The 27,932-nt window shown below is 42.8% G+C and overlaps 1 protein-coding gene and 1 long non-coding RNA gene across 4 annotated transcripts; both read left to right on the top strand.

Annotated features, from left to right (window-relative positions):
• The first annotated feature begins 1,255 nt into the window (after window positions 1-1,255).
• Window positions 1,256-24,550, top strand: LOC147606795 (WW domain-containing protein). 3 transcript variants are annotated; one of them, XM_086791610.1, is made up of 10 exons: window positions 1,256-1,509; window positions 12,197-12,259; window positions 12,736-12,878; window positions 19,901-20,994; window positions 21,079-22,337; window positions 22,416-22,495; window positions 22,749-22,853; window positions 22,940-23,016; window positions 23,112-23,271; window positions 23,690-24,550. In XM_086791610.1, the coding sequence occupies exons 1-10, from the start codon at window positions 1,410-1,412 to the stop codon at window positions 23,771-23,773; spliced, it is 3,165 nt and encodes a 1,054-aa protein (XP_086647736.1). In that variant the 5' UTR covers window positions 1,256-1,409; the 3' UTR covers window positions 23,774-24,550. The 3 variants fall into 3 exon arrangements, with proteins under 3 accessions (XP_086647736.1, XP_086647735.1, XP_086647737.1); XM_086791609.1 differs by having other exon boundaries at window positions 1,278-1,521; XM_086791611.1 differs by lacking the exon at window positions 1,256-1,509 and adding an exon at window positions 12,354-12,452 and having other exon boundaries at window positions 12,245-12,259.
• Window positions 24,551-24,596: 46 nt separating this feature from the next.
• On the top strand, window positions 24,597-24,862 carry LOC147606794 (uncharacterized). Its single transcript, XR_015264914.1, has 2 exons — window positions 24,597-24,706; window positions 24,742-24,862. It is a non-coding gene; the product is annotated as an uncharacterized LOC147606794 (long non-coding RNA).
• Window positions 24,863-27,932: the final 3,070 nt, after the last annotated feature.

The following is a 27,932-nucleotide window of genomic DNA, read 5'->3' as shown; positions in this document are numbered from 1 at the left end:
TGAATCCCATCCACTTATGTCCAGCCTCGCTACTTGGTTCCAATTGTTTGTGAATTCAACAATGTTTACCAAGGAAGATCATTTCCTCGACCTCACAGCACCATTCAGCCTCAACTTCCCCATTTATGCAAACTCATTTCACGTGGCCATGATAGCAATGAAGACCCTTGCTGGTCATGCTAAGCAGTGAAGTCTACATTTCGCCAGCTTTGTGGCATGCCTGATAATTAGTATAACCCACTGGATGACTATATCATATAGTCATCACTTACTTTGAAAAAGATCTCACCACTATTGATCTTTTTTCCACACATATTATAAAGAGCACATACCTTGTCTTATTGACGTATGTTGAAAAAAGTTTTATATTACTTGAATACTTTCTTAACATATATATTTTCTTATGCAAGGGAACAACCTGCATTATCTTGTAATTTTAATAATACGAGGATTTCTTGTGGGGGACTGTGTTTCGTGTAATTTTGAGGTACATCCATGAGACCGTATCTTTTGAGAATCAATTATTCTTAAAGCATTGCACTATGGAATGCATACTCTTTTGCATGATATTACCCCGTAATTATTTCTTAATTAAGACAACTGCTACCCTCAAAGAAGTCATTAGTTGATTCGTGTCATTTCACTTTACTTAGAGAATAACAAATAAACCCATGAATTTTAAAGCTTGGATCAATGTAACCCCTGTACTTGGTAATAAGAAGAGAGAGAGAGCTAAGCAAAGAGCTCTTATAGACAAGAAGAGTTTGTTGAAACCTCGTGTTTCGTCTTAGGCCTTTGTGGAATAACATAGACAAATATGGTCTCGTCAATGTAACTCGAATTTCAGTTGCGTTGAAATATGCCTAAGTTGCGTTATACTCAACCTCAAAGTTTGCATGTGCATTAAGAATTACAAACTCACAATCTTTATTGGAAAATGTTGTATTGCTTGAAGCTTCTGACGAGCTTGATATTCATGTGTCAAAGAGCTAATGCAGTATTTGCTCGAGAGATGGTTTGTCGTGCAAGTGTTCTCCCTATGCTCCCAGATTATGCAAGGTGCATATTTATTATTATCATGTGTGTAGCCTGCAAAATGTTGCATTGGAGGAGAGGGTACTTAAAAGAAATGCCATGTTGCCTTGTGGTAACCAAGGAAAAGAGGGGTGATTCTCCATATGCACAGCCTTAGTTCATAATATAATAAACACTACCCAAATTTTTATTTTCCATATGCACAGCCTTAGTTCATAATATAATAAACACTACCCAAATTTTTATTTTCCCGACGCGAAGGGCTGTCGATGCAAAATTAGCGCTGAAGGAGGGGATTTAGCAATTAGGGCTTGTGCACAACAATCAGACTTCGCTGCTACCGCAGGTGCCGAGAGGTCCCAACACTCGCAACCATGGGAAAGAGGAGGGACAGGAGGCAACAGCAGGCGTCCAGCCGACGAGTCAAGCTGGACCTTTCGAGCGACGATGCCGTGGCTCCCAGTGAAACACCGGGTAATGTCTCCGGTAATTGCCTGTTTTGTGCGTCATTCCCGCGTTTTGTGCGAGAGAGAGAGAGAGAGAGAGAGAGAGAGAGAGAGAGAGAGAGAGCATCAATCATCCATCATGGCGGAGGAGACAAAAGTATAGTAGTACAGCTTGCTAGATAAGAGATACAGGCAAGAGAAAAACTTGATCAGATGCTTTTTTTCTCTTAGGTTGGATGCATTGTCCCTGCTTGGGAGGAGCTTCTCTGTGATCTGTTTTGTTATCGATTTTTTTCAAACCCCTGGTGGTTCAGAGCACTAGAATGTATCTAACAGTCATGCGCGTGTGCGTGCACGCATGTAGAATTTTAAGGAAACCGCTGGATGCACCTTGTAGTTTGAAGTTATGTGGTTGTGCTGTTTGCACATCTCGACTCAGGACAACCTAGCTGACCTCTTCACTAAACCTCTTCCTCGAGATTCTGTTGATGAGTTCCTGGCCTGTACGTGAGTCGGTCCATTGTGTTGGAGTTGAGGACTATGCATTTATGCCATTTATTGCACCATTTATGCAGCATATTTATGTGATGTATTTTACTTAGTCATGGGTAAAAATTTCCACATTTTTAGGCACTTTTCCCAGTCGTAGGTATTTTCACTAATCGTGGTTGGCCGACTTAGCTATTTGTGTTGTATATAAGAACATGCTTTTTACCATTTAATTCATTCATCATCTTTGCTCAAGTGTTGGATCATTTTTGGCTGCACCAAGTCTCTCTTGTGCTTCCACTTGTTGCCTTCAACCATTCTCTCACATACACATGGACATGCCTAATCCAAGGCTAATCCTTGGTGGGCAGCAGCTTAAACAGACAATTTAGGGCACGAGCAGGGCACAGGAGGATTCCATAAGCCATCGTATGGGTGTAGGAATAGGTCAGTAGGGTACGAATAGTGCTCCAGGGATTGTCGGCTATTGCATGTGCGGAAGCCTTGCTGCACTGATCCACAATCCTAAGCATGATTAAGAACATTGATGCTAATTAACACAAGATTAAGATAGAGGAGAGAGATTACCTGTCAGTGTTTTCTTGTATTACTATGGTACAAAAGAGAAGAGGGGAGAGATTAGGTGTCAGTGTTTTCTTGTATTACTATGGTACAAAAAGGTAACTTTATGCTTGTACATGATGTAGGGCTATGGTCAGCCCCATAGGGGTGACCCAGGCTCCTTCTATATGAGTCTATTGATGCTAGAGATGAATGAAATGATCAACTATTGAATTATCCATGCTGATTTATGAATTATGCTTATATGTGTGTGAGTGCTGGTCGGCCAGCTGGACTGTCGTTGGCCAGCAAAAGACAAGGAATAAATGCCTTTTCTCTTCATTAAATGCTGCACTGGCTTGAGACCTTGTCCAAACTGCCACTTGACTTCCTGGGGTCTAGCCGATTGGCTGGTGGAATGCTCCATTGGTAGCCGACTGCTCTGCTAGTTGCCGACTGGGCATCCATGCCCTCCACGATGGTGTTTATGATGAAGATGATGGAACTGCTAATGTTGCCAATGCTGATGTTGATGATGATGCTTTTGATGCTGATACTGATGGTTCTTCTAATGATGCTAATGGTAATGCTAATGAAGATGTTGATGATGACTGTGATGCTACTGCTCTAATCAAGGATTAAGACAGTTTAGGAGGAAGATTAGCCATGGCACGGGCGTGCACGTGACATTCCCTTCTGCTAAACTTGATGACAGGGTGGAGACTATGTCATCCTTTCTCCTTGGACTTTTACTGACCTTGAATTGCTATACTGCATACTGACTTTGACTTCTATTGATTGACTGATATTTTTGGTATGAACACCTTCACTCCTGATCTCTACTTTCAAGTCTTTGATGAAGAACTGAGCATATATTCACTCTTGTTCCCATGCCTGCTTTCCCTTAACCTCGACACATTGGTGGGTCGCCTGTCGTAACTGATCATGCTTGTTGCTAGGCCTTTGGAACTGATCTGAGGGCTTACTGAGGTATTGGATTTCCGTACCTACCCCCAGGGACTGCTTCCTCTAGCTTCGCCTGTTTGGAGACCACTCCATCTGCCACCCTGTCGCATCCTTCCTGCTTTGGAACTGTGCACCTTCGTTGGGACATAGCTTAGTGGACTGAGCTTGAATGCTCTGATACCAATGTTGCATGCGCAGAAGCCTTGCTGTACTGATCCACAACCCTAAGCATGATTAAGAACATTGATGCTAATTAACACAAGATTAAGACAGAGGAGAGAGATTAGGTGTGAGTGTTTTCTTGTATTACTATGGTACAAAAAGGTAACTTTATGCTTGTACATGATGTAGGGCTATGGTCAACCCCATAGGGGTGACCTAGGCTCCTTCTACATGAGTCTATTGATGCTAGAGATGAATGAAATGATCAACTACTAAATTATCCATGCTGATTTATGAATTATGCTTATATACGAGTGTGGAGTGTTGGTTGGCTAGCTGTACTGCTGTCAGCCAACAAAAGACAAGGAATAAATGGCTTTTCTCTTCATTAAATGCTGCACTATCTTGAGACCTTGTCCAAATTGCTACCCGACTTCCTGGGGCCTAGCCGATTGGCTGGTGGGATGCTCCATTGGTAGCCGACTGCTCTGCTGGCTGTCGACTGGGCATCCATACTGTCATGTGCACAGTGTGTATCTACCGTGTGCTACATACATGCAAGACTAGTTTCGAGGCTTGGGGAAGCTTGGAACTAGGCAGGCTGATTGACGAGCTGAGTTAGGGAAATACTAACAGGCAGGCACCCAAGTATGGACGGGCGGGCGGCCAAGTGTGGACGCTCGATGACCGGCCAAGAGCCTATAAAAGGGTGGCCAAGGTTAGTTATCGGAGGATAGAGAGTCTCGCGAGTTTGTGAGAGCTCTATGGTCTTGGAGCCTGGATCTAGTGTAGACGTGCACCTGCTTTATGCAGCCGAGGCCGACAGCAGTCTCGAGGCCCGCGAGGGCAGCTTCGTGGCGGTATGGGACGTCGCGAGGAGGAGATTGGTCGGTACGTCAACCTAGTTAGCTCAGCTCGTGGCTCGGTGGGGACAGCCAAGACTGTGGGCTCGCCCACGGCTGTCATGGTTGGGAGGTGAGTCAGGCCTGCACCCTCTTTGTTGTTTGTTTGTTCGTTTGTTTGTAGGATTCGAGTTTCGAACCAAGATCGATCACGAGGGGATCCGTGGGGATTTGACAATGGTATCAGACACAAACTTGAGTCTTGAACTTTCACATGAGAAGGCAAATCCAATTCATATGCAACTGAACCGATCCATCGTGTAACATGAAATGGTCCACAGTATCTAGGGGTTAATTTCGAAGATCTACGTGTCCGTAAAGTCTCGGAATCTTTCGGAACTCGCAAATACACTATCGTTTCTTCAAAGAACTCTCTAGGTGAACGATGTCTATTAGAATAAAACCTGTCTCGGTCTTGAGCACTTCTAATAGATTCCTTCGCAACTTGTGACATTTCTTGCATATCTTGTAAAAAATTACGTGCTGCATCATGCTGAAGTCCTGAGAATCCTACTGTAACAGGTGATCTTGGTTGAAAACCATACATAAGCATGAAAGGACTAAACCCTGTACTCGTATGCTTAGTACTGTTATATGCAAATTCTAACATAGGAAGATAATCCTCCCATGAACTCTGTCTTTTGGATACATATGCCCGAAGCATATCCTCCAAATCTGATTCACTCTTTCAGTCTGGCCATCAGATTGAGGATGATCAGAGGAACTCAAATTCAAAGTTGTTTCCAACTTCTCAAAAACAAGTTTCCAAAAATCACTCGTAAACTTAGAGTCCCTATCACTGACTATGTCCTGCGGTAACCCGGACAGTCTAAACAATTGCTCGATAAACTGCCGAGCTAATTGCGTAGCTGTAATAGTCTTCCGGGTCGGTAAAAATCTAGCCATTTTTGTCAAGCGATCTACCACAACCCAAATAGAATCGTGGCCTTGATGTGTTCTTGGCAATCCGGTAATAAAATCCATGGAAATACTTTTCCATTTATTACCTGGGATTTACAAAGGATGCAACAACCCAGCCTGTCTAAAGCGTTTAACTTTATTTGCCTGACAAATTTGACACTTGAGAACATGATCTTCTACATACCCTTTCATCTTTGGAATAAAAAGTGTGTTTCACTAATGATAACGTCCTGTGTACCCCAGGGTGTCCAGCAGAAGGGACGTCGTGACACTCCTTAAGAATCTTGGACCTAATGTCCGGGATCTGTGGTACACAAATTTTGTCATTATGGAATAGCAAACCATTCCGAATCATCCACTGGCCTCCTGCAGCCTGAATAGTAGACTGCTCAGTCATCGAGTCTTGGTCAATCAATGAGCTCCCGTCCTGGATCTTCTGCCAAAATGGACCAAAATAACTATCAGTCCTGCAAAGCCCTCTCAATGACTGAAATAAGTCAGTAGAAATCTCGGTGAACGACAAAGTATTCACCTCTCTAATCCGACTAAGCGCATCTGCAATACTATTCATGGACCCTTTCCGATAACGGATCTCAAAATCAAAATCTTGCATTAACTCTGTCCAACGAGCTTTCCTACCTCTCAAGTCATCCGCATCAGACACATACTTGATTGACTGATGATCAGTCAATACCACAAACTTGGAGCCATATAAATAATGTCTCCAAACCTTGAGAGCATGAATCACAGCATAAAGCTCCTTCTCAAGGGTTGGCCAACGAGATTGAGTGTCGTCTAGCTTTTTACTTTCAAAAGCAACCGGTCTACCATCTTGAAATAAAGCAGTCCCGATAGCATAGTCACTGGCATCAGTTTCAAGAACATAAGGCCGACTAGGATCAGGCAATGCTAAGATAGGTGCTTCCTTGACTTTATCTTTCAAAAGTCTGAAGGCCATATCCAACTCGTTATTCCAAGTGATAGGCTGATTTGACTTACGTCCACGACCTTTCAATAAGTCGGTCATTGGTAGTGTGAGCTGAGAGTACTCCCGTACAGATTTCCGAAGAAAAACAACAAAACCGAGAAAAGAACGAAGTTGTTTCACTGTTCGTGGTATAGGCCAGTCCAAAACCTTCTGAACTCGGCCATAGTCAATGCTCAATCTATCTCTAGTGATCTTGTGTCCCAAGTAAATGATGTCGGTCATAAAGAACTCACATTTACTTAACTTAGCATATAGTCGATTCTGTCTTAAAATAGATAAGACAATCGTGAGGTGTCTATGATCCTCAAGAGTACGACTATATATCAAAATATCATCGAGGAACACCACCACAAATTTCCTCAAATGTTCACAAAAAAGATCGTTCATCATTTGCTGGAAAGTGGCTGGAGCATTGGTTAACCCAAAAGGTAATACGAGAAACTCGTAATGGCCATACCTAGTCCGAAAGGCGGTTCTTTCGACATGCCTTTCATGAATACGTATCTGGTGATAGCCAGTACGTAAATCTATCTTCGTGAAATATTTCGCTCCTGCTAACCGGTCAATCAGGTCATCTGATCTAGGGAGAGGATAACGGTTCTTAATGGTCAGCTTGTTCAATCTCTTGTAATCTATACACATTCTCCAAGTATTGTCCTTCTTTCTCCTAGGCAACACAGGTGCACCCCAAGGTGATTTACTTGGACGGATCTGGCCCATCCTCAAATAATCTTCGAGTTGTTTAGCCAACTCATCTTCCTCGGCTTGGCTCATCCTATAAGGTGGAATACTGACAGGATGAGCACTAGGGATCAAGTCAATACGATGATCTACTGCCCGTTCAGGTGGTAAACCCGATGGCAGTTCCTTAGGAAATACGTCTTGAAACGAATCAAGTATCTTCTGTAATTCTTTGCTTTCAAACACACTTAATTCATTCACATCCATGGAAGGGATGAGAAAAGAAGAAAGTGGAATCAATACACAATGGAAAGCGGTATACAAAGAAGAATCCATTATATTTCCAAAATCAATTGTATTTACAAGAGGTCCCTGAGAGGGATGAATACAATCACCTAAAATACTATACTTGGTGTCCCTATGCTGAAAAGAAAAAATATGACTAGATCAATCTATCTGGACGTCAAGAGTCTTAAACCACTCAATCCCTAATAACAAGTCTACATTGTCCCATAATATAGCATTCCAGAGTGTCTTTGTAGTCCTGAATCTGGATTGGAAGCATCTCCACCTTGCGATCCCAAACTTGCCTTCCCGCAGGTAGACGTACCTCATAGGTATGGTCGCTGAGTGTCGTATCAAGACTAAATTTTTGCACAAGTTTGTAGTTAACAAAATTATGCGAACTGCCAGGGTCTAAAAGAATGTGAACCTTATGGCCATTCACTTCTCCATAAACTCGGAGAAGATCATGCATGTACCTTAGAATCAAACAGACAATCAGAACAAGTACTAGGGCGAGAAAGTACAGTAATTGACTTACCTGTCAAAGACAACTGGTTAGCTGCCTTTGGCTTGGGTCCTGCGTTTGACTTGGTACCCTTTTGCTTCGGGCACTCATTACGCATGTGTTAGCACATTCATCCCCAGTTTGCCAAAGATGGATGGATGACAGAGGTGTTAGCACATTCATCCCCAGTTTCTGCCCATTTTTGGTGTCCTTTTGGTCCCATTTGTATGGCCCTTGATTGTGGGCTTTCCTCACTTATGAGACTTGTAGTGTCTCTTGCTTGGGACTGTTTTGCTTCAGTATATTCAGCATAGTTCTCTCCATATCTCTCTCTCTCTTGCACTCTCTGTTCAGCACATTCTAGTGCCACTCTGCTTCCGCTCTGTGCACTCTTTCAAGAGGGACTTCGCGAAAAGATTGGGATGATGACAATCATCCAAGAACAGGTTGGAATCCCGTCATCAAGTTTAGCAGAGAGGGATGTCATGTGCATGACATGCTCATGGACATTCTCAGGGCTAATCCAGAAGGGGCAGCCAAGAAAAAGACCATTAAAGCTAGGATTTGGAGCACAAGGTGCAATATGGACTTGGAGCATGGGAAGTGCTATCGACTGAGACAGGAGACTGTCGGCCGTACCAATTCAGAGGCGGGCAGCAGGCGCTTTAGGTTATGGAGAGAACGCAGCCCGACCAGCAGTTATTGAAGATAATGTCCAGTCGGCCAGCGTTTCATTTGTCTAGAAGGTCTATAAATAGGCAGTTTGCTTCTCATTGTAAATCATTCATTCCTCTAGGGAATGGGTCCTTAGGGTCCAGCATTAGGGCCAGATTTTGGGTGTTTTCCCACTTTTTTATGAAGGCAGCCAAGGGTTGTAGATTAGGAGTACCTTTCTGTACTATATGATATATACTGAATTTCCAGCCATATCTCTCTCTCTCTCTCTCTCTCTACTCTCTCTTCATGTCTGCGTTTTGCATCAGCAATGTTCTCAGTTGTGTTTAGGGCTGAAAGAAGACCCCCCAGAGCTTCCGCGTGTTACATTCAAAGCCCGGTGCCGCCTAGCCAGCAGCTAATCGTCGGCGGTGGCTAGTCTCCACCTGAATGCGCAACCACTCTTGGCGGTGCTATTGCAACACGCGCCACCTTAGCCAGCATCTCTGCCCTCTGTTGGTCTCCGCCTAGCCTCGTGGCTTCGAGATCGACTTTGCTGCCGCTTCTGCCCATACCCGGCTTTGAGACCGCTTCTCCCCTTGCGTGTCGGCTCTTGCCCACTACTACTACGCACGATCGCTAGTCTTTGCTCCTGTTTTGGGCCTTCACCCTCCACTTGCCAGTCTGTTCTCCAGCCTCTAAGCCACCTTCGCATGCTGGCCTGGATCTCTCCTCTCTGGAGCTATGTCTACTGCACCCAGCTCGTCCCTTGGCTGGCTACCCACAGTGTCCAGTGCTCCATTTTGCCAGTGGTTGTTCATGAGCTTCTCAAATATTTTTGTTCAGGCGGCTCAACCTCTGCCATGCACACCTGTTTAGTTCGGCAATCTCAATATCCTTAGCATATTGTTTTGGGCAGCATTCTTAGACTCTACACGCACGCATTCCTGGCAATGTCTCTAAAAATCCCTACCTCAACAATCTTGTTGGCCTGCTTGTGCCCATCTGACATTGGTCATATCTCATCTATGGCTCAAGAAATTCCTGGTAATCATGGGGTTTCTTGTTCATTTGGCTGTTATGTGTGTGTGTGTGTGTGTGTGTGTGTTCTTGTTGTTGCAGATAGACTCGTGAAGCACAAACTATAGCAGAGTCTTGTTCTCTTCTATCCGATTAAGTTGCAATTTTGTTCATGTGCTGCAATGTCCCGTCAGTTTGAGACATTGGGATTCTGTAACCTGCATGCCCGATGCTCCAGTCTTGCGTCTAGTTGTGATTTTGTGCCTCTACAAGTTTGTTGGTTCTTGTTCCTCACCAATCTTGTACACTAGTCTCGTAAATCATGTGGAGATCGTTATCGTATTCCTATTCTATTGCTCTTGTATGTTGTAGTGCTTCTGGGAAAATCTTGGGCATCTTCGCTTTCTAGTAGTTTGGGTTTTACACTCTAGTATGTTTATGCCTACACACATTCCAGTATCGTTCCGTATGTTTCCCTTGCTTGTGATGGAGCAACTCAGTCATCCACTTCAACCTCTCCATCCCTCGCCACTCTTCTACGAAGTTACAGTTTTGGGAGGGCTTTGTTCGTGGTCTCATCCTAGCACACAGCACATTCGAAGGTTGGTGCTAAAGGAGGATCCGGTTTGAGACTACTGTAGGAGATTGCTCGTGCGGCGTGACATCTTGTGACTGCCATCATTCCATTAGCTCTAGATTGGGCCTGTATAGGCTATCTTCGGCTTATACCTCCTTTTCATTGAGGGAGGGTTTGTAGGGAAAATCAATGTAAAAGGAGTTTTGGACAAGTGTGTGTGAACTAGGCTGTAAATAAAGTGCTTCTTTGTACATGGGAACAGCCCCTTAAGGACTTATGTAAGCAATGATGTGTAAAGGTGACACCTCAGTTGACACTTGGCATCTCATCCCGACATCTGGCGTGTGAACAACCGCCAAGTGTGTAAGGGTTCTTTGTACATGGGAACATCCGCTTAAGGACTTATGTAAGCAATAATGTGTAAAGGTGACACCTCAGTGGATACTTGGCACCTTATCTTGACATGTGGCATATGTGGTGGCAGCCTATGGCCACACCTTGTAAGGGGGGTCTCTTCTATTTAAAGAACCATAATTATAATGTAAATATACATGAAAAGATGTAGTCTCTCATGCATCCCCGCTGAGTTTAGGTTTAACTTGTTTATGCTTTTATGCTTCTTGTACTTACCTCTCGCCACGACCCAATCTTGCTACATCAAGGCGCATGTCATGTCAACGGAGAACCTCACTGATTTGTCTGTGTGGTGGAGGGTCTTGATGCTTGGAGTTGGGGCATCTAGCTTGTAGAATGGATTGGGCTCTCTCGCTAAGAACTCCGTTGGGGTGCGGAGCAAGAGCACGGGTATGGGTGGTGGGCTTTGAAGTCGGAGCAAAGGCATTGGTATGGCTCGACTTTGATGTGGATGCGTGTATCACAAGGAAATCTGTGATGGCTCGCTAGGAGGGGTCCTGTCGGGGCAGGTCTTGTCTCTCAGCATGTTGTCTCAATGCTTCATCCCTGTGTCGTATGAGCTCCATCAAGTGCATGCCTAGGCATCTCCAATCCTTGTTGGAAATTGGGAACCAAGTCTCGAGAGGTCACCCATCCCAGTTGTGTTCATGCTAGTGCGCGCTTACTCGAAGGTTTCGACAAATTGGTCTAGCCATTCAGACCCCAAAACCTTAAGGTGATGGAGGACCTCCAATCTATCCATTTTGTGGAAATCTCCTAGTGCTATGCTCGGCACCACTTTTCTTCACATGTCCACTTATTCTTAGCTCAGAGGTTGAACTTGTCCATGTTTACTTGGCTCAGAGGCTCAACTTGGCTTCTCTCGTGGCTCAAAGGTTACACTTCAACCCATGGCTTTGATATCATGTTGGAAATTGAGTGGGGGGCCAAGTCCCATGAGGTCACTCATCTCAGTTGTGTTCATGCGAATACACGCGTCACATTGGAGGTGCTCCACGAATTGATCTAGCCATCCAAATCCCAAAACCTTAAGGTGAGGAAGGACTTGGTCTATCCATTTTGTGGAAATCTCGTAGTGCTATGCTTGGCACCACTTTTCTTGACAATCCTCATACTATATCACCCATGTGAGTGGCCCGAATCCCTCTCGGAAAAGGCAATGGAATCTCCCCCATATCTCGTAGTAAGCCAGATAACAAAACACATAATGGGCCTCATTCGCGCTACCGCTCCCGTGGTGCATACTCTGCATATCCTCTCCTCCTGTGGGATATTCTCGGATTTGTGAGTCTCTACTCTGATGTGGTGGGAGGATACCTTGAGCTGGCCACTGGCGATACGCATAGTATGTGACGTGTGTGTGTATGTATCCTGGGATCTCCATGAATCCATTCCCGGAGTCTCAAGAAGTGATCTCTATAGAACTCACACTTCTTACCAAACTCTGACGATGACATCATTGTCTGATGTATGTGTAGTCCACAATGAATCCATGATTAACGGAATCTATGAGAGAGAGAGAGAGAGAGAGAAAGAGAGAGAGAGTGGCTTGTGCAGTGCACAACTAATGGTTCTTATGGTGTTTTACAGGGTACCATGAAGTATTGGGCTCCTCACTGGGAGAAAAGGTTACAGCAGGTACGAGTAATCAAGGTAATGTGACACTCTGGCACTGCCCCTGGAACACGATGACTAAAGTTATGGGCAGACATTGTCTTGACGCTTTAGGAGCGTCTTTTGGTGGCAGCTCATCTTGGTAGTTTGCATCTGCTGTCCTGTCATGTTTGGAGATAAACATGAGCAAAGGGTGTTAACTTTCTTCTGATGCTGCCATGTTCGAACTCTGGTGAGTCAGCAATGATGGTCAGGTCCCTCTTGTGATGGGATAGTAACAAGATGGCTTTGTTGGCCTGTCTTCGTAAGGAAATTCTGTTGGGAAGTTTCTGCAAATAGGCTTGACTTGCAATAAATGCAAGGCCCTTAGGAAAAGTATGATGCTGGGTTTGTAATGGAGAATTTATAATATACTTGCCTTTTTGAATACTAGTCCTGTTTCTAATTTTAAAAATATTTTTTCTCCCGTATACAATCCAGTCATAATGTTTTGAATTGCTTGCCTTTTCTTGCAGAGGCAGTCAATGATAATCCTCTATCCTTGCTTGGGCAGTACAGTGATGATGAAGCAGATGAGGAAGATGAGCTTGCTGCAGGCCGTGCCAACAACATTAGCATTGGGTCAGGGAAAGACTCATTGAAAAGCCAGGATGAACAGGTATAATTAATCTGTTATCAAGGATATGTGGAGCTCTCTTAACAGAGAACGTTTGATACTTCGTAGATTCATTGTGGCTAAGTGTTGGCTTACTGTAAGACTTAAGTTTACTTTTTGAAAACACATCAAATCTTGTTGCTGAAGGAAATCCTTAGCTTGAAGGTGAGCTATTATACGAGAGAGATTTGAGTTGTGTTCAGTTTCAAAGACTTAGGGCTGGTCAATCATAGTTTCTATAATATGACTACTATGCGGAAGCGTGCTTAATGATGATTAACGCAAAGCAATAAAGATTAATGCTAATCACATGCTCATGACATAGAGTAGAGAGAAGGAGAAGAGAGAGACTCTTTACCTAACCTACTCCTACTATATATTACTGAATGAATGAGTAATTACAGTGATTGTCATAGATCCAATGTAGATCTAGACTATGAATGCTATGAATGAACTTATGCTTACTGTTTTCCACTGTGTGTTAATGGAAGACGCTGATTTGGAGATGTACTTGGCTGGTCCAAACTGTTAGACTGCATGTCCTTGGTCTTGGCTCTGCAATCTCCGTCTCTAAATGATTATGAATGATCCATGACTTGCCTTTATATAGGAAAGTGATAGCAAGTCGTAATCAAGTCGGTTTTCACTTTTCAGGCCATAAAAAGTCATCAAAAATGTCATAAAATGTGTTCATATTGTGCCCATAATATGTCCCAACCATTGGTACATGTCTTGGGCACCTCCGGGCACCTATAGGGCCACCAAATTGGCTCCAAACTGCCCATATACGACCTCTAACTTTGCCCTTAAGGCGGCTGTAAGGAATAGTCATGTCTATGTGGCACCGGATTAACGTGTGCACGTGACAGTTTCATAAAAGGACTTTATGTTGGAGATAATGCCTAACAGATGCACAAATGTAAGGGACTGTGGGCCTCTGTATATGATCACAATGGGAGGAAAATTTTTCTAATCTGCTCATAAATACCCAGCCTTAGGTTGCTTGTCTAAGGCTACCATGGGCTGGGAATAGGTCTTTTAAACCCACCCACATTTTTTGTCTGCCTATGCTTTGGCCTTCACGAGGCTGGTGTAGAGCTACCCAAGGGCTAGAATGTGCTCAAAGCTCCACCCTCACGTTGTTACTGCTTGTGATGGATGTGCTCTATTTTGTAAGGTATGAAGAATAGCCGTTCTGGTGAGCACCTGGGTACCCAATGTTCCCAACTGGACACTGAATGGTGGTCAAATGTGGCCAGATCGTTAGGAGACAACTTATGTGGACTTGGGCATGCTGCCAAGTGGATACATGCTTGCGTGGACAATGTGACCGCATTTATGAGCGCTGGATACAACAAACCGAGGACACATTGTTTTGGGATTGCGGGGCCTGTTTGAGGGTCCAGATGGTCTCAGATGGCTGTGGGAGCTGCACAAGATTCCTACGAGATGTTGTAGTCGTCCCAGTCAGATGATATGGTCGATTGGTCATTTTGGACTAAGCCGTGGTTGGCTGATCTGGCCGACCTACGTCCATGCCAACCTTGGGCACTATATATAGACTAGTTTGGAAGCCTTTGTTTATCATTGAGTTCATTGTGTTTAAGCGCTCTTGTAAGCAAGACATCCTTCGTCCAAAGTTTGTCTAGATCGCCTTTAGAGATTCTTCCCGAAGTACACAGGTGGGTGTAATCAAAGTTTGTAAGTAGTAATATTGTTTACTCTCCACTTCTTTTTGCAATTCAGTGCTTTGTATTGTGAAGATTCTGCTTCCGCTATTTAAAGCTTCTTTTGGTAGTTTGCTATTTGAAGATAAATTTGGAGAGATGGCCCAACATGCAAATAATGTAGTTACTCGTGCACGCCCAGTGTTTGGTGATGGAAAGTTGGATGGAACAAATTACACTCTTGAGAGTTGAAGATTAGGTTCATTTTTTATTCATGTGAGTTGTGGGAAACCACAACAAGGGTTGAAGTTGGGTCCTACTTTGGATCCAATGGATCCATTATAGACAATACTGCCAGATCTTGCTCTCGCATTGGGGTGGAGGCAATTGAATGCAGATATGTTATGTGGCATGGTCACCAACATCATTAATTTAGTGATGACCTTGATTTCAACATACTATCACAGCTTCTGAAGCATGCAAGTTCTTAAGAACTAGTATGAGACGAGGAATCACACAAGGATACATGCAGATAGAAAAGTATTCTGAAGGAGAAGAAGTAATAGAGAAGCTCACATCGTAGATAAAGAATTTGCGATATCAAATGGCACGGTGGGGATCACCAAGACCAGTGATGAACTGGCACACGTAGGTGCATCAGAGTTTTGCCCTCGAAGTATGACAGTTTGGTGACCTCACTGAGCATGCAGGTGCACAACCCGCCTCTTACTTTGAGGAGTTCAGTGCAATGTTGGTGGAGGAGGAGATGCATTTTAAAGCCACAAATGGTGGTGACCGTGCATTCTCCGCAAATGCAAATAAAGGCAAAGGGAAGGGCTCCGATAATCCCAATACTTCTGAGAAGAAAAAGAAAATCCAAGGAAAAGTGTTTCTATTGCGACAAGCCTAGTCATGTGATCAAATCATGTAGAGTATGGGAAGTAGATGAGAAGAATGACACTTTGAAGTCTTTGAAGGAGTCGGTCCAGGAACAATGTTGAAGCAGAATTGGAGCTGTTTGTTGCAATTGAAGAAATCTCTGCAACGGCAAAACATTGCTCAGCGCTAGATGGTTCATGGGTCATTGACAGTGGAGCATCTCAACATATGATGAGTCAAAAGGGTTGGCATAGCTCCCTCAAGCTTGTGGAGAGTCCAACCTGGTAGCGGTTGGGAACGATGCCAAATGCCCAGCCATGGGAACATGTACCATTTTTTTTGTTTCTAGCAACAGTGATACTAAGGAGTTGGCCGATATCCTTTATATGCTATACATCAAGAGGAATTTGTTGTGAGTTGCGGCCATAGTTGACTGTGACTTGAAGGTTCTCTTCGAGAGGATTGGTGTGGTCATTATAGATGCCACCCACAATATTGTAGAGAGAGGAGTCCAGTGCAACAACTTGTATGAGCTGTCAGCTTTTATAGCCCAAGCTGATATGGAGACAAGTAAGCTATGGCATGAAGATTTCGGCACCTGAGTTTTGTAGTCTTGAAAAACATGCAAAGGACTAGGATTATGGCATATCTACCAACATTTTCTGAGATGTCAGATGTATGTGAAGCTTTGAATGATGGGCAAACAGTATCGGCATTCATTACTCGACAAAGCAAGAATTGTGCAAAGGCTCCTCTAGAGATTGTCCATGCAGATCTACTACATTGGGTGGTTCTTCCTACTTTTTGTTATTAATCGATGATTTCAATAGGATAGATGTCGCACTTGGATGCCATGTAGACATTTTTGTACAGAAGGTGCAGGACCTGGGATGGTGAACTGGTCCCATGTGAGCCCAGTCCGGGACGAGTCAGCTAGGGATCCATCTTAGTCGTCCGAGGCCAGGTGTGCATTGTCCTGCACACGAGTCCGAGGTTAGGTGTGCACTGTCCTGCACATGAAACAGTGCCAGTCCGCGCTATGAGTATCCCTCTAGAATGATGTCAGTGGTTCTGTGTATCTGGTATGGTACCGGATGCCAGATCACTGAGTAGATAGTGGTTAGGACAAGGGGCCAGCCCATAGGGCTACCCCGGATCTGAGTGGGGGCATGGGAATGGTGTAGAACCACCCCCATGAGGGCCAGGAAGGCCCAGGCTGAACCCACCAGCCATGGAGGGGCTGTAGGACAGCCCTAGGGCAAAGATAAGGCTATTTCCAGGAGCTTACAGCCTTTATATGGTTGTAGGGCAAGTATGGGGCAGCCCATACAGGCTGCCCAGCCCTGGGATTGTGGACAAAAGATGTGCCCAGACCTTCAGAAGGAGGCGCCTGATGTCCAGCCAGCCAGGAAGAGATGCACAGAATTTATGGGATTTTTTCTAGCATTTAATGGGATTTTTCAGCATTTAATGCTGAATTCCTAGTCGTGGGACAATTCTGGGCTGGCCGACTGCTTCTATGCTGGCCGACTGCTCCTGAGGAGAAGTATAAATAGTGGAGGCCATAATCCCAATGATTCATCTCATTATTCACCAAGTGCTCAAGCAAATCAAGGGCTAGACAAGCCAAGGGACTTGCTAAGCAAAGGGGTGGAGAACTGAAGGTCAAGGGCAAGATTTTCCAGCCAAGAAAAGGTCCAAGATTGCTGTATTTTCTTTCAGATTTTCTCATCATTCTAATAAAGCAAATACACCATCCGTGGTGGGGGCCCTACAGAAGGTAATTGGGACCCAATACTGTGTCCTCTCTCTCTCTCTCTCTCTCTCTCTCTCTCTCTCTCTATTTTCTACACTTCTCCTTTCAAGTGTTGTGTGTTAATTTCCGTCGCGCGAAGAGTGCTGAATTCTGAGTTTTGAAGTTACCGATCTTTCTCCGAAGCTTCCGATCTTTTCTAAGTATTGGTGTTTCTAAAAGCCCATCAGATGCAAATTTGTATATTTTCTTTGTGGAGAGTAGGTACATGATCATTGTCTTATATGTGGACGACCTTATTATGACGGGGAATCATGAAGATAAAAGATCTAGTAGACACAAGAGATGCTGAGTTCAAAGTTTGAAACGATAGACCTTGGACTTATGCATTTCTATTTGGGGATTAAGGTCTGGCAAAACATAGAAGCTACATTCCTCAACAAAATTATGCAGAATAAATTTTGAAAGCATTTGGCATGAGTGAGTGCAAGTCAGTGGTTACACCCATGGAGGTTGATGCGAAGCTAGCTATGGAAGATGCTTCTCCACTTGTGGATATGAAGGAGTATAGAAGTTGGTGGGGAGTTTGATCTTTCTGTGTGATACATGGCCTGACATCAACTTTGTAGTTGGTGTCCTTAGTAGGTTCGCAAATCAGCCTCGAGAGAACTAGTGGGATGCAGATGTTATAGTACATCAAAAAGGTACCATTGGGTATTTCATCACTTACACATCGGACGATACCTCGATTGAATTTTGTGACTTAGGTTGGGTAGGAGATTGTGATGGTTGAAAACGTGTTTTTGGTTATTGTTTTCTTATTGGGTTTGGAATTACATCCTAGATTAGCAAGAAGTAGCCTACAATACTTTCTTCTAGAGAGGATGAGTACAAGGTTGAATACAAAGCAGTTTGATTGAGAAGGATTTTAGGAGACATGGGTGTTGCGCAAAAGGGAGCGACAATCACAGTTGCATGTCGATTGTTACGAACCTGGTGTTTCATGCTCGCACAAAGCACATTGAGATACAATATCATTATGTGCGTGAGCTTATCATGGATTGAGAGGTAGAGCTTGTCTATTGCCCCACAACGACAGAGGATTGTGCATATATTTTCACAAAGGCTCTTGGGAGAGATTTATTGGAGCGCCATCTTCATTGACTCGACCTTGGACCGAAGAGATAGTTCAATTATAGGTGGACATTGAGGGGGGGTGTTGGAAAAGCATTTGCTCAATGCTCCACCCTTGTGTTGTCATTACGGGTGATGGATATGCTCTATTTTATAAGGCCCCTTATATAGTAGTAGTCGTGGTGAGCACTCGGGTTACCTGGCAGTCCTTGGCTTAGACCTTGGTTGGTGGGGCCAAATGTGGCCAGATGGTTAGGGGGAGACGGATTATGTGGACTTGGCACTTTGTCAAGTAGGATGCATGCTTGTGTGGGCTATGTGACGGCGTTTTTGAGCATTGGGTAGCAAATTGACTGAGGACACATTGTTCTTGGGTTGCGGGGACCCTCCATAACTTCTAGAAGCTCCAAAACTTGCTCATCAAAAGCTTCTTTTCCAAAAATAGTGAGACTTTGGAGGAAACCCATAAACAGGTCATATTCAGCTTTTGTAGCATCTTGAAGAATCTGAACACATTCACAGACGTGAGTGCATTTGGCAAATATTGACCCTCAAACAGGCACAAATTGCTGCGCAAGCTACGTACGGGATCTTGTTGTAGTCTAACATGGTCGCAATCGGATGATATGTCGGTTGGTCATTTTGGACCAAGTCGTGGGTTGGCCGACATTATGTCCATGCCGACCTTGGGCACTATATATAGATTAGTTTCACAGCCTTTGTTTATCACCGAGTTCATTGTGTTCAAGTGCTTTTGCATGCAAGACATCCTTTATAGTCTGTCTAGATCGCCATCAAATCTCCTTACCTAGAGCGCACGGGTAGGCGATGGCCATCAGTTTGTAATCAAAGTTTGCAAGCAGTAATATTGTTCACTCCACTTCTTTCTGCAATTCAGTGCTTTGTATTGTGAAGATTCTGCATCTGCTATAGTGTTTTCCTACAGTCCACATTATGCTCCAGCCTTTAGGCAGCTTGTCTACGGCTACCGAAATAAGCCCACATCTGCTGTCCACACTGTGCTCCATCTGTTCCCAGTCTGTCATTGTCATAAGCCTTTGCCTCCGGGCACAGAAATCTCCCAGCATAGGTGTGCACCTACTCTACCCTAGTGCATTCCAAACTGTCTTGCTTGTTCCTTTATCAAATATATCATAGGGCTGACAATGGCCTCTCTCCTCGTACAGTACCCTCGTAGATATGGCACATGCATGTGAGGGCTGATTCATGTCAAGACAGTAAGGTTTACATACAGGGCTTAGAAATTTTGTGACCCATACCGACGATTGATAATTGGACACGAGTCTTAGATTTTAAGAGGTCTTATTCTCTCAGCCAAGTGTTGGCTAGTCTTGACGTTACGTTAGATTCAATTCAGTAAATTGACAACTGTGGGTTTATCTTCTTATAATGTATCTCTTCCCACCTTCTTGCTCCTCTGGTTTTCTTTCTTTCTCTATGTGTAGCAACAGTTCTCATGTTTTAGATAAACATTATCTTAACCAGTCATTGTCTCTGTGTCTGTTGTTTTAATAACTTACTGGATTTTTTCCTGTAACTTGGAGGAATTTAATATACTCTCTGTTGTCAAGGTGGTGGTTGCTCAGGAAACTGCAGAGACTGCACAATTAATGACTGAAAACATTTCAGTAACTGGCAATACAAGTATTGGGAAACAGAGCACTGATAGTCATGTCATATATGACGAGCACGCGGCTGGAAATATGTCAACATCTGAGACTTATATGGAAGATCAGACAATTGAAAATGAATGGCAGCCTGTCCTACATGAAGACAGTGGGGAGTATTATTATTGGAACATTAGAACTGGGGAGACAACATGGGTAAATCCTGCTGTGCTAGAAAGAGTGAATGCTGGTGGGTCAGGGAGCACATTAAGCCAGAAGGCTGCATTTGGGACAGAATCTATTTCTTTGGTCGTGAGCTCAGAGTTACTACAGATACAAGATGCTCAGGGTGAGTCTGATGATCTAGGTAGCATCCCTCGTTATGAGCATGATAATCAACCCACTGAGAACTCCCGAACTTCATCTAGCCCAACCAAAGATAAGCATTTGGAGAATATAATAAGTCGTCAAGAAAGCACCACCTCCTTAGAGCCTCAGTTAGATGACTTGAAGGCACAAATGGAACTTGTGCCAGATGCCCCAATTGTACACCTGGAACCGAACCCGAACAGTGATGTTGCTACAGCAGGAGAGGATTCAGAAGCCAATTGCAGGGTGAGTTCTGATGCTAGTATCGAGAAAAAGGTTGAATGTGAAGCTAATAACCTGAAGGAATGCGAGGTAGATGAAGAGGCTCAAGAGAAAACCACCTCAACAGGAAAAGATGAACGCGAAAATGTTAACTTAGAAGTAGTGGATGAGATTCAAGCAGGGGCACAAACTGCCTTAGATGAATTGAGGGAAGTCAAGAGTGGAAGTGAGTACAGAGGAAGTGAGACTGAAAGAGGTTGCAAGGGTTCCCCCCATACCTATGTGCCTTTGCTTGGGACCGAAATGGGCAAAAAAGGTGGCTCAGATTCTCAAAATGCTGCTGATTTTTCTGAGTGCACAACGAAATTGTTTGAGACAGGAGGAGCTCAAGTTACAGTGGAAGAAAGGAGGGCCTTTCTTGCAGACAGTGTAGAGGCTTTACAGCAACGCCTGAGCAATCTGGCTGGGTAAGAATTTCTTTCTGCTTCGGGGCGAGTTGTGTCAAAGTTTCTGCCTTTGAATGTCAACTAATTCTCATACTATTGAAACAGGGATTCTCGTGGGAGAGTTTCTAGGCATGCCCTTATGGCTATACAAACAGAAGCTCGGATTGCTGACTGGAAGGCTTTTTTCTCTCTTGGATTTGGACCAGAGGCTTGTTGGTCCTTCATACAAAATGAGTTGACACAAATTGAGTCTGACCTTGCTGCTGAAGAAGCCGCTGAAATAGGAAGGTCTAAGGCTGTTCAGTCTAGGAGTGGCTATGAGGCTCCTCATGCAGCAGGGCCTGCAAGAAAAGAAACAGACTGGTCTTTGAATTGGGGCTGCTATCAACAAGGGAGCAGTGTAGTACCTGAGCCATGGAAGCAAGGTCGACCTACAGGAACTATTGGCAATGATGAGGATGTTGAGGAAGGCGAAATCCGGATATCTCATGGTGAAATTAATGCATCTTATGCAAATATCCCTGAAGGGACTACAGGGGATAACAACCTAGGAGTATGTGACGGTGCGGATGTGGACATGGAGGTAGATATGGAGGTTGATGATGAAGTTGAAGCTGAACCAGCTGTGCCGGGTATGAGCTCTGATGAGTTGCCTTCGTCATATGAGGCAGCCGTACCTCTTACAAATCTGTACAGTTTTCCAGGCTCCATTGATGCCGGCACATCAGCACCTCCTGATTCTATACCTCTAGGAGAACCTACATGCTTTTTCCCTATTCCGCTTGCTTCGAGCTCTTGGGCGCCACCCTTGCCACCAGATGATGAATGGGCACCCCCTCCACCTGGTGAAACAGAATCAGCTCCTCCACCTCCACCTGAAGAACCACCACCTTTTCCACCACATTCACCTCAGCCAATACAACCTTATATTATGCCCTCGTTACCTTCAGTGGCCCAGGTTGGTTATTTTTCCTCAGAGTATGCTACAGAGTACATACCTTCAACAGCGTACATTCCTGCACCAGAATACCAGTCTGTATCAGACTCTTCTATGTATGGTGCATATGTGGAGGAAGTTCCTGGAGGGATGTATTCAAACAGCCCACAACCCACAGAGACAGTTGTAGAGCAGCCTTATATGGTTGTATCAGATTCTAGCTCAGCATATAATGGATGGACAGCAACAGTTTTGCCACCCAGAACTTCTCTCTCTTTCTCTTTAGTGGCAGCAAGCAATCACTTGCAGACCTCAGAAACTTCTGCATCGATGCCCTCATCTGATGTACCTCCTATACCAACGGTAGCATCTACAATAGCTGATAGTGTAGTTGCTGCCGGTTTGGAAGTCAAGAAGCTAGCAAAAGGTTTGTTATCCTGGGTAATCAGTTCATTTCTTGTGCATATTAATTATGTTTAGACTTTGATCTGAATCAGTAACACAGGTAAGATTGTTAAAAAACGGACACATTCTGTTGCTGCTGCCCCGATGCTGAACAAGAAAGTCTCTAGCTTGGTCAATAAGGTGAGGAAGCTTATATGGGTCTTGAAGTTTTGAACCTCCTTATCTCATCTGCATTGTGCCGTCAAAATGACATCCTCATATGCATGCTGATTCACCCTCGCATACATGCTCCTGTGCGTGCTGTGTCTGCGTGCACACACACACTGCATGCGCACACACAAATGCACATCTCACACAGGCCTGCACACATGGTTGCTTCACATCTTAAGAACTAAGGTAATGGGTACCTTCATGTCACTTGTGAACCATGCAGTGGAAGCAAGCGAAGGAAGAGCTACATGGTAGTGATGAAGATGAGGATGACAAGGCACTTTATGATATAGAGGTTTTGGAGAAAAAGAGACAAAAAGAAATTGAGGTATGGTTTGATTTGCCATAAGATTTAGTTCTGTTGATTTACGGCTAGTTCGCAGTCAGACAAGATGATTGCTTTGTCCTTTTTAGGAATGGCGCCGACAACAAATTGTCAGTGGAGAGGCATTGGATAATGCAAACTTTCAGCCTTTGGGGACTATAGACTGGTCAGTGATAGTTCCTGCATCAGCAAGAACATGGTTCACCCTTTCAGTTCTAATATAACAACGTTTTAACCTCATGACTATTTGATGTTTCACAGGCGGGAGAGGGTGAAAAGAGCTAGGAAGGCTGATGAAAAAAAAGGGGAGGCACAAACGGAACCTCCCTTACCAGTAGTAGAAGGTCAAAAGGAAGAGGCTACAAAAACTCAAAAACCTAATCTGACAGAAATATCAAAAGGGCTTCCCGCTGGATGGCAGGTATTATAAGATTTTGTTTTCTTAAAAGATTTTGTGCAATATGAAAGCCCGCATAAAAACCGTATTACTGTGTATTTAAGCAAGTCTATGTTCTCAAGCTATTTTCTGGAGCATGCACTCCTCTTAGATGTTAATGCCCTTGACTAGCTGTAGGCCCAAGCTCCACCCTTTGTTACCATTTTTCATTGCCCGCAGTCGCTCGCTATTAGACACATTTTATCTGGCCATAGGCGATGCCGCCGAGGAAGCACCTTGTGGGGTTTTGAACCCAGGACCTCTTGGTCCTGGGCAAACACCTTCTCGTTGGCGAGCATGCACTCTCTCTTAGATGTTTATGAATCATGAATCAGGAATAAAAGAAATACGGTATGGTTTTTTGTGATAATAGTTTCGATATTTTGAACTCTTCTTTCTGCAGGCATATTGGGATGAAGAGTCCGGCGAGGTGTATTATGGGAACCTGACTACTCAAGAAACAACTTGGGACAGACCTGTGACATAATAGAAGAGACTGTGTTTCATATCAACATGATTCTTCATGGAGTTCCCTACCTTTTTATACATCTGTAGAAAGGAATTTGTGGGTGAACTTCCGGCAAAGATGGCACCTGTCTAGGTTTGTGATGGAGCTGGTGCATTTCCAGCCTCATGGAAGGGTTGCCAATTACAGGTGTTATCTAGCGGCAGTTACGAATGCTCAATGGAAACTTCTACAACAGGTCGCAATCCCAGCCAACTGGAAAGCGTGATCCTCAACATTGCACTTTTTTCCATCTTTATATCACAGCTGTGTTCTATATATAATGTGCTTGGTTTGTTATTGTAAGCATTGGAGCAAGATGGAATATATATCACCTCATCCACGTGTTCTGGTCCTGCCTCACGTATAGGTGCTGGAAATTATGGGAGGTGCAGATTTACAATTTGGGGGAATGAGGAGTTAAATTGACATGGATTGTGCTTGGAACAGCCAGTGTGGACTTTTAAGGCAGTCACTGGCCTCTGTATATTCATGTGTGGCCAAGTGCTGCTCAATTGGTTTCGATCTTCTTTGAAGGTCTTCTGGAAAGACTTGTGAAAAGGTGGGGGATCCAACAGAATTCTGATTCTGTGGAACGTCTGCTTTTTCACTGAAATTTTATGAGGGCTATATTTGTAAGAGGGATGCATTAGATTGTTGGAGCGGTGTTAACAAAAAGGATGCATAGTTTTTGAGCATATACAGGGAGCTCTGTGAAATTATTCACACTTTAAGTTGTGTGAAGGTATCGATATTCAATGATCTGCTCACCAAAACACTATTCTGAGTTGATGCGTGCCCCTAAACTCCCATGCCAACTCACTTATTCCTTTTCCACAGAAGACAGATAAAGGAGGCTTTCAGCAGTGTCAAAGCCTAATCAAAATGTTTTAGACCATACTTACAGGGTTTTAGGTTAAGATGCAGTAGAGATGATCAACGGGTTTGAGGTTAAGATGCAGTAGAGATGATCAACTGGCAGAATCGTTCATTCCTTTAAAACAAACTCATGCCATAACATTTTCCAAGCAATTATGGAGTAAAAGCAGGGTTGAGCTACTCGAAACAAAGGCAATGGCTAAATGTTGAAGTTGACGCAAGCTCTTAACATTTGTTTTGCCTACGTATTTTGTGGTTCTCGAGAATCAAAGGAAAATTAGATTTTTGATGTGCATGCATAATATTGCACGTCAAGTTTTCCTTCATGCATCTGCAATTAACATGAGTTGGTTAACCTAGAACATAATACATGTTAAATCAATTTTACAACAGTCCTCTCTATAGGGAAGCACCCATCCTCAGTTGTATAATTGGATGAGCGGATGGCTTCATGATAAATATGGAAGACATGATCAAAATATAACCAATCAAGTGAACACGTGAAAGAGGTCAAGTGTCCCATACCACAAGGGCACATTCCACATACACACATGTTGGTGAAAGATAGAAGACAAATGTTTCTGGTCTATTGACATAAAAATGAAACTAGTGATCCATAGAACCATAGTAACTCTATACAAACATTCCTTAATAACATAAGTTTGAGATAGAGTGGCCGGTTTCTTTTGAAACTTACATTTTGACACAAATTTTTCTTTATTTTAAGACTAAGTAACAAATACTAATTTGAATTCTTACTTCAAAATTCGTAAATCAATGCCAATGCTACAAAAGATATAGAAAATACTTTCTAAAATAAACAAGCCTTATCAAATCAAGGATCATTGTAATATTTTCCTTGATGATGAATGGTATACTTCTAGTTTAGACCTTATTTTAATGGTTGAGATGGTTTTTGACTCAGATTTTAAATTCCTTCGTTTTCTTTGGATGAATGTTTGGATGAATGTCAGTATATAATTCAAAAATTATAATCTCTTTGAGTGATTATAATCCTTGAGTGATTAATATGTCGCGAAGCTTGTAAATTTTGAAGTCTAGATGTTCTTGAACTTGAAGAAATTATCACTTCTTGAATGATTTAGTTAGTGTCTTCGTCATTCTTTAAGAATCTAAAAAGGTTAATACTATTCTCTTATATAAATTTACTATTATTTAGGCAATGTTTCATATCTTGGGAGTACTTGTTTTCTTAACCAGAAAAAATAATTTGAACACTTGAATATAATCATGACTTAAATGTATCTTAAAACTTAGACTTAAGAATAGATCTTATATTTGTGATTCTTGATCTTGAATAGATTTGTACTAGATAGTTCTAAATGTTGGAATTGAGTAGATGTAAGTCTAGAACTTGAGATAATATTGGCCAGTAAGTAGATAGCCTTTCAAATTAAAATATATTTCTTCATCTAAATAATTATGATTTACTCTAAATTGGCGTCAAATTTATAGAAATACGTACAAACTTTTGATGGTCTTACTAGATACTTATAAACATTTGATGGTCTTTCTAAATACTTGCAAAATTTCGATGGTCTTACTAAATCTTGACCTTAATATATGTTTGACTACTTTTGAAGTTGAGTGAACTTCTTGTCTTAAAATAGATACAAAACTTGATATCTGGTCTAGTCTTGGTCTTATGATTTGAAAGACAACAAGCTTTTAACTAGAGTAAATTTTTAACTTGAGCACATATTAAACTTGGACAAAACTTATACTTAATCTTAAATAAATCTTATGATCATAATGTGCATATAATAGTTTTCTCTAATTTCTTTGTCATCAGTTTCTTGGTGTTCTAGTGATTCTTGTATACTTAAATCGGTCACTTAAGATCTTGAACTTGGAGTGCTTCACTAAGGTCAACTTGTTATTACCTTGGCTTAGCTTTCAACAATTTTTTCTCAGCCTTGCAAATTGATCTTGTCTTGACAACCTATATTTAAATCTTATTCTTGGTGCGATGTTCTTGAACTTGCTAGATTTTAACTTTTTTTAACTTGATAATTAACCAATTCTTTTGTATTATAAACTAGCTCATTGTCTCAATGTACAACTGTCACATGATGCTATGGTCTTCCTATTATCTTAGGTTAACTTTGTGTTAACCAGGGTTAACAAGAGCTACTAACATTATCTTATATCAAGGAGTCAAGGTAGATACACCAAAAGGTCATACATTCAAGATATGAAGCAATGGTGTCCAAATCTACAGGACGGGCGCTCGTAATGGTCCTATGTAATACTTATGGCGATTTATCCTTCAAGAGCGTGTGGTAGTAAGTTAGGATGAAATTCCAAGTGATATAATTCATGGATATATTATGAGAGTAGTCATTGTAATAGCATTAGGCCTCTTATGAGCCTAAAGTGCTTGGCCGGCCACAGTTTGAGTGTGAACACTTATGGCCATGTATATAAGTGAATATTTCTCATAATACAAAGGACTCTCCCATTGTGCAATAGAGTCTTGCTCTTGCTAATCTCTCTCTAATGCATGCTAGTGAGTGTGTGTAAGTGACGTGAGGTGAGAGGAGGGACGAGTACACGTAGTGCAACGCAACGATGTGAACGCTCACGGGAGACGCGGTGGAATTGCTTCTCAAGAAGTTGTAGAGCTTGGAGACCTCAAGGGTTACGAGCTCGGTCATTGGAAAGGTCCTATCTAAATCCTATTGGAACTAGAAAAGACTAAACAATCCAAAATGCAATAGCAATCCATCTTTAGATAGTGTGTCAGTTGCATTACTCTCTTGCCTGATTTCTTTAGTATCAAATATACACTTTGTTGTGACCATGTTCTTCATCTTTGATGGATAAAATTTTGTGACATGTCCTTGCATTTGGCACTTGTAATACTTAATGACACGTTGCTTGGATACATTGCTATTTATTAGGTTATAGGTGTCGAGCTTCTCATTTTTTTTCTTTGTTGTAGATAGACATCGTAAGACCTTTCTTTCAAAGTCCTCTCCTCAAAGTTTTCGTTCTTTGTATACGAACACTTTGAGAGAATCAAGTTGGTCTTGAACAATGGGATGATGTCGAAATTCACCCATATCTGAAATTTAAACAAGCTAGAAAAGGTCAAAATACGAAAAGTGTAAAGGTTTATGTATCTTGTAAAGGATGATGTTTCATTGAATGGGTGTCCTAGGTCAAAAGTGCCTATCAAAATAGCTTGACAAATAAGAGAAAACATGTACTACAAACTAGAATCCATTCACGTTTTCCA

Source organism: Cibotium barometz, chromosome 56 (assembly GCF_041138505.1).
Source record: "Cibotium barometz isolate CiBa-2024 chromosome 56, ASM4113850v1, whole genome shotgun sequence".
Taxonomy (NCBI): Eukaryota; Viridiplantae; Streptophyta; class Polypodiopsida; order Cyatheales; family Cibotiaceae; genus Cibotium; species Cibotium barometz.
The sequence above is the reverse complement of the archived record's forward strand: the minus strand, read 5'-3'. Positions and strand labels throughout refer to the sequence as shown.

What these genes read in the sequence shown, in the direction of transcription:
- LOC147606795 (XM_086791609.1), top strand. Translation starts at nt 1,410, where the DNA reads ATGGGAAAGAGGAGGGACAGGAGGCAACAGCAGGCGTCCAGCCGACGA. An exon ending in TGAAAAGCCAGGATGAACAG is followed by an intron (nt 12,879 to 19,900) that starts GTATAATTAATC and finishes TCTGTTGTCAAG; the next exon opens with GTGGTGGTTGCTCAGGAAAC. An exon ending in TCTCTAGCTTGGTCAATAAG is followed by an intron (nt 22,496 to 22,748) that starts GTGAGGAAGCTT and finishes TGAACCATGCAG; the next exon opens with TGGAAGCAAGCGAAGGAAGA.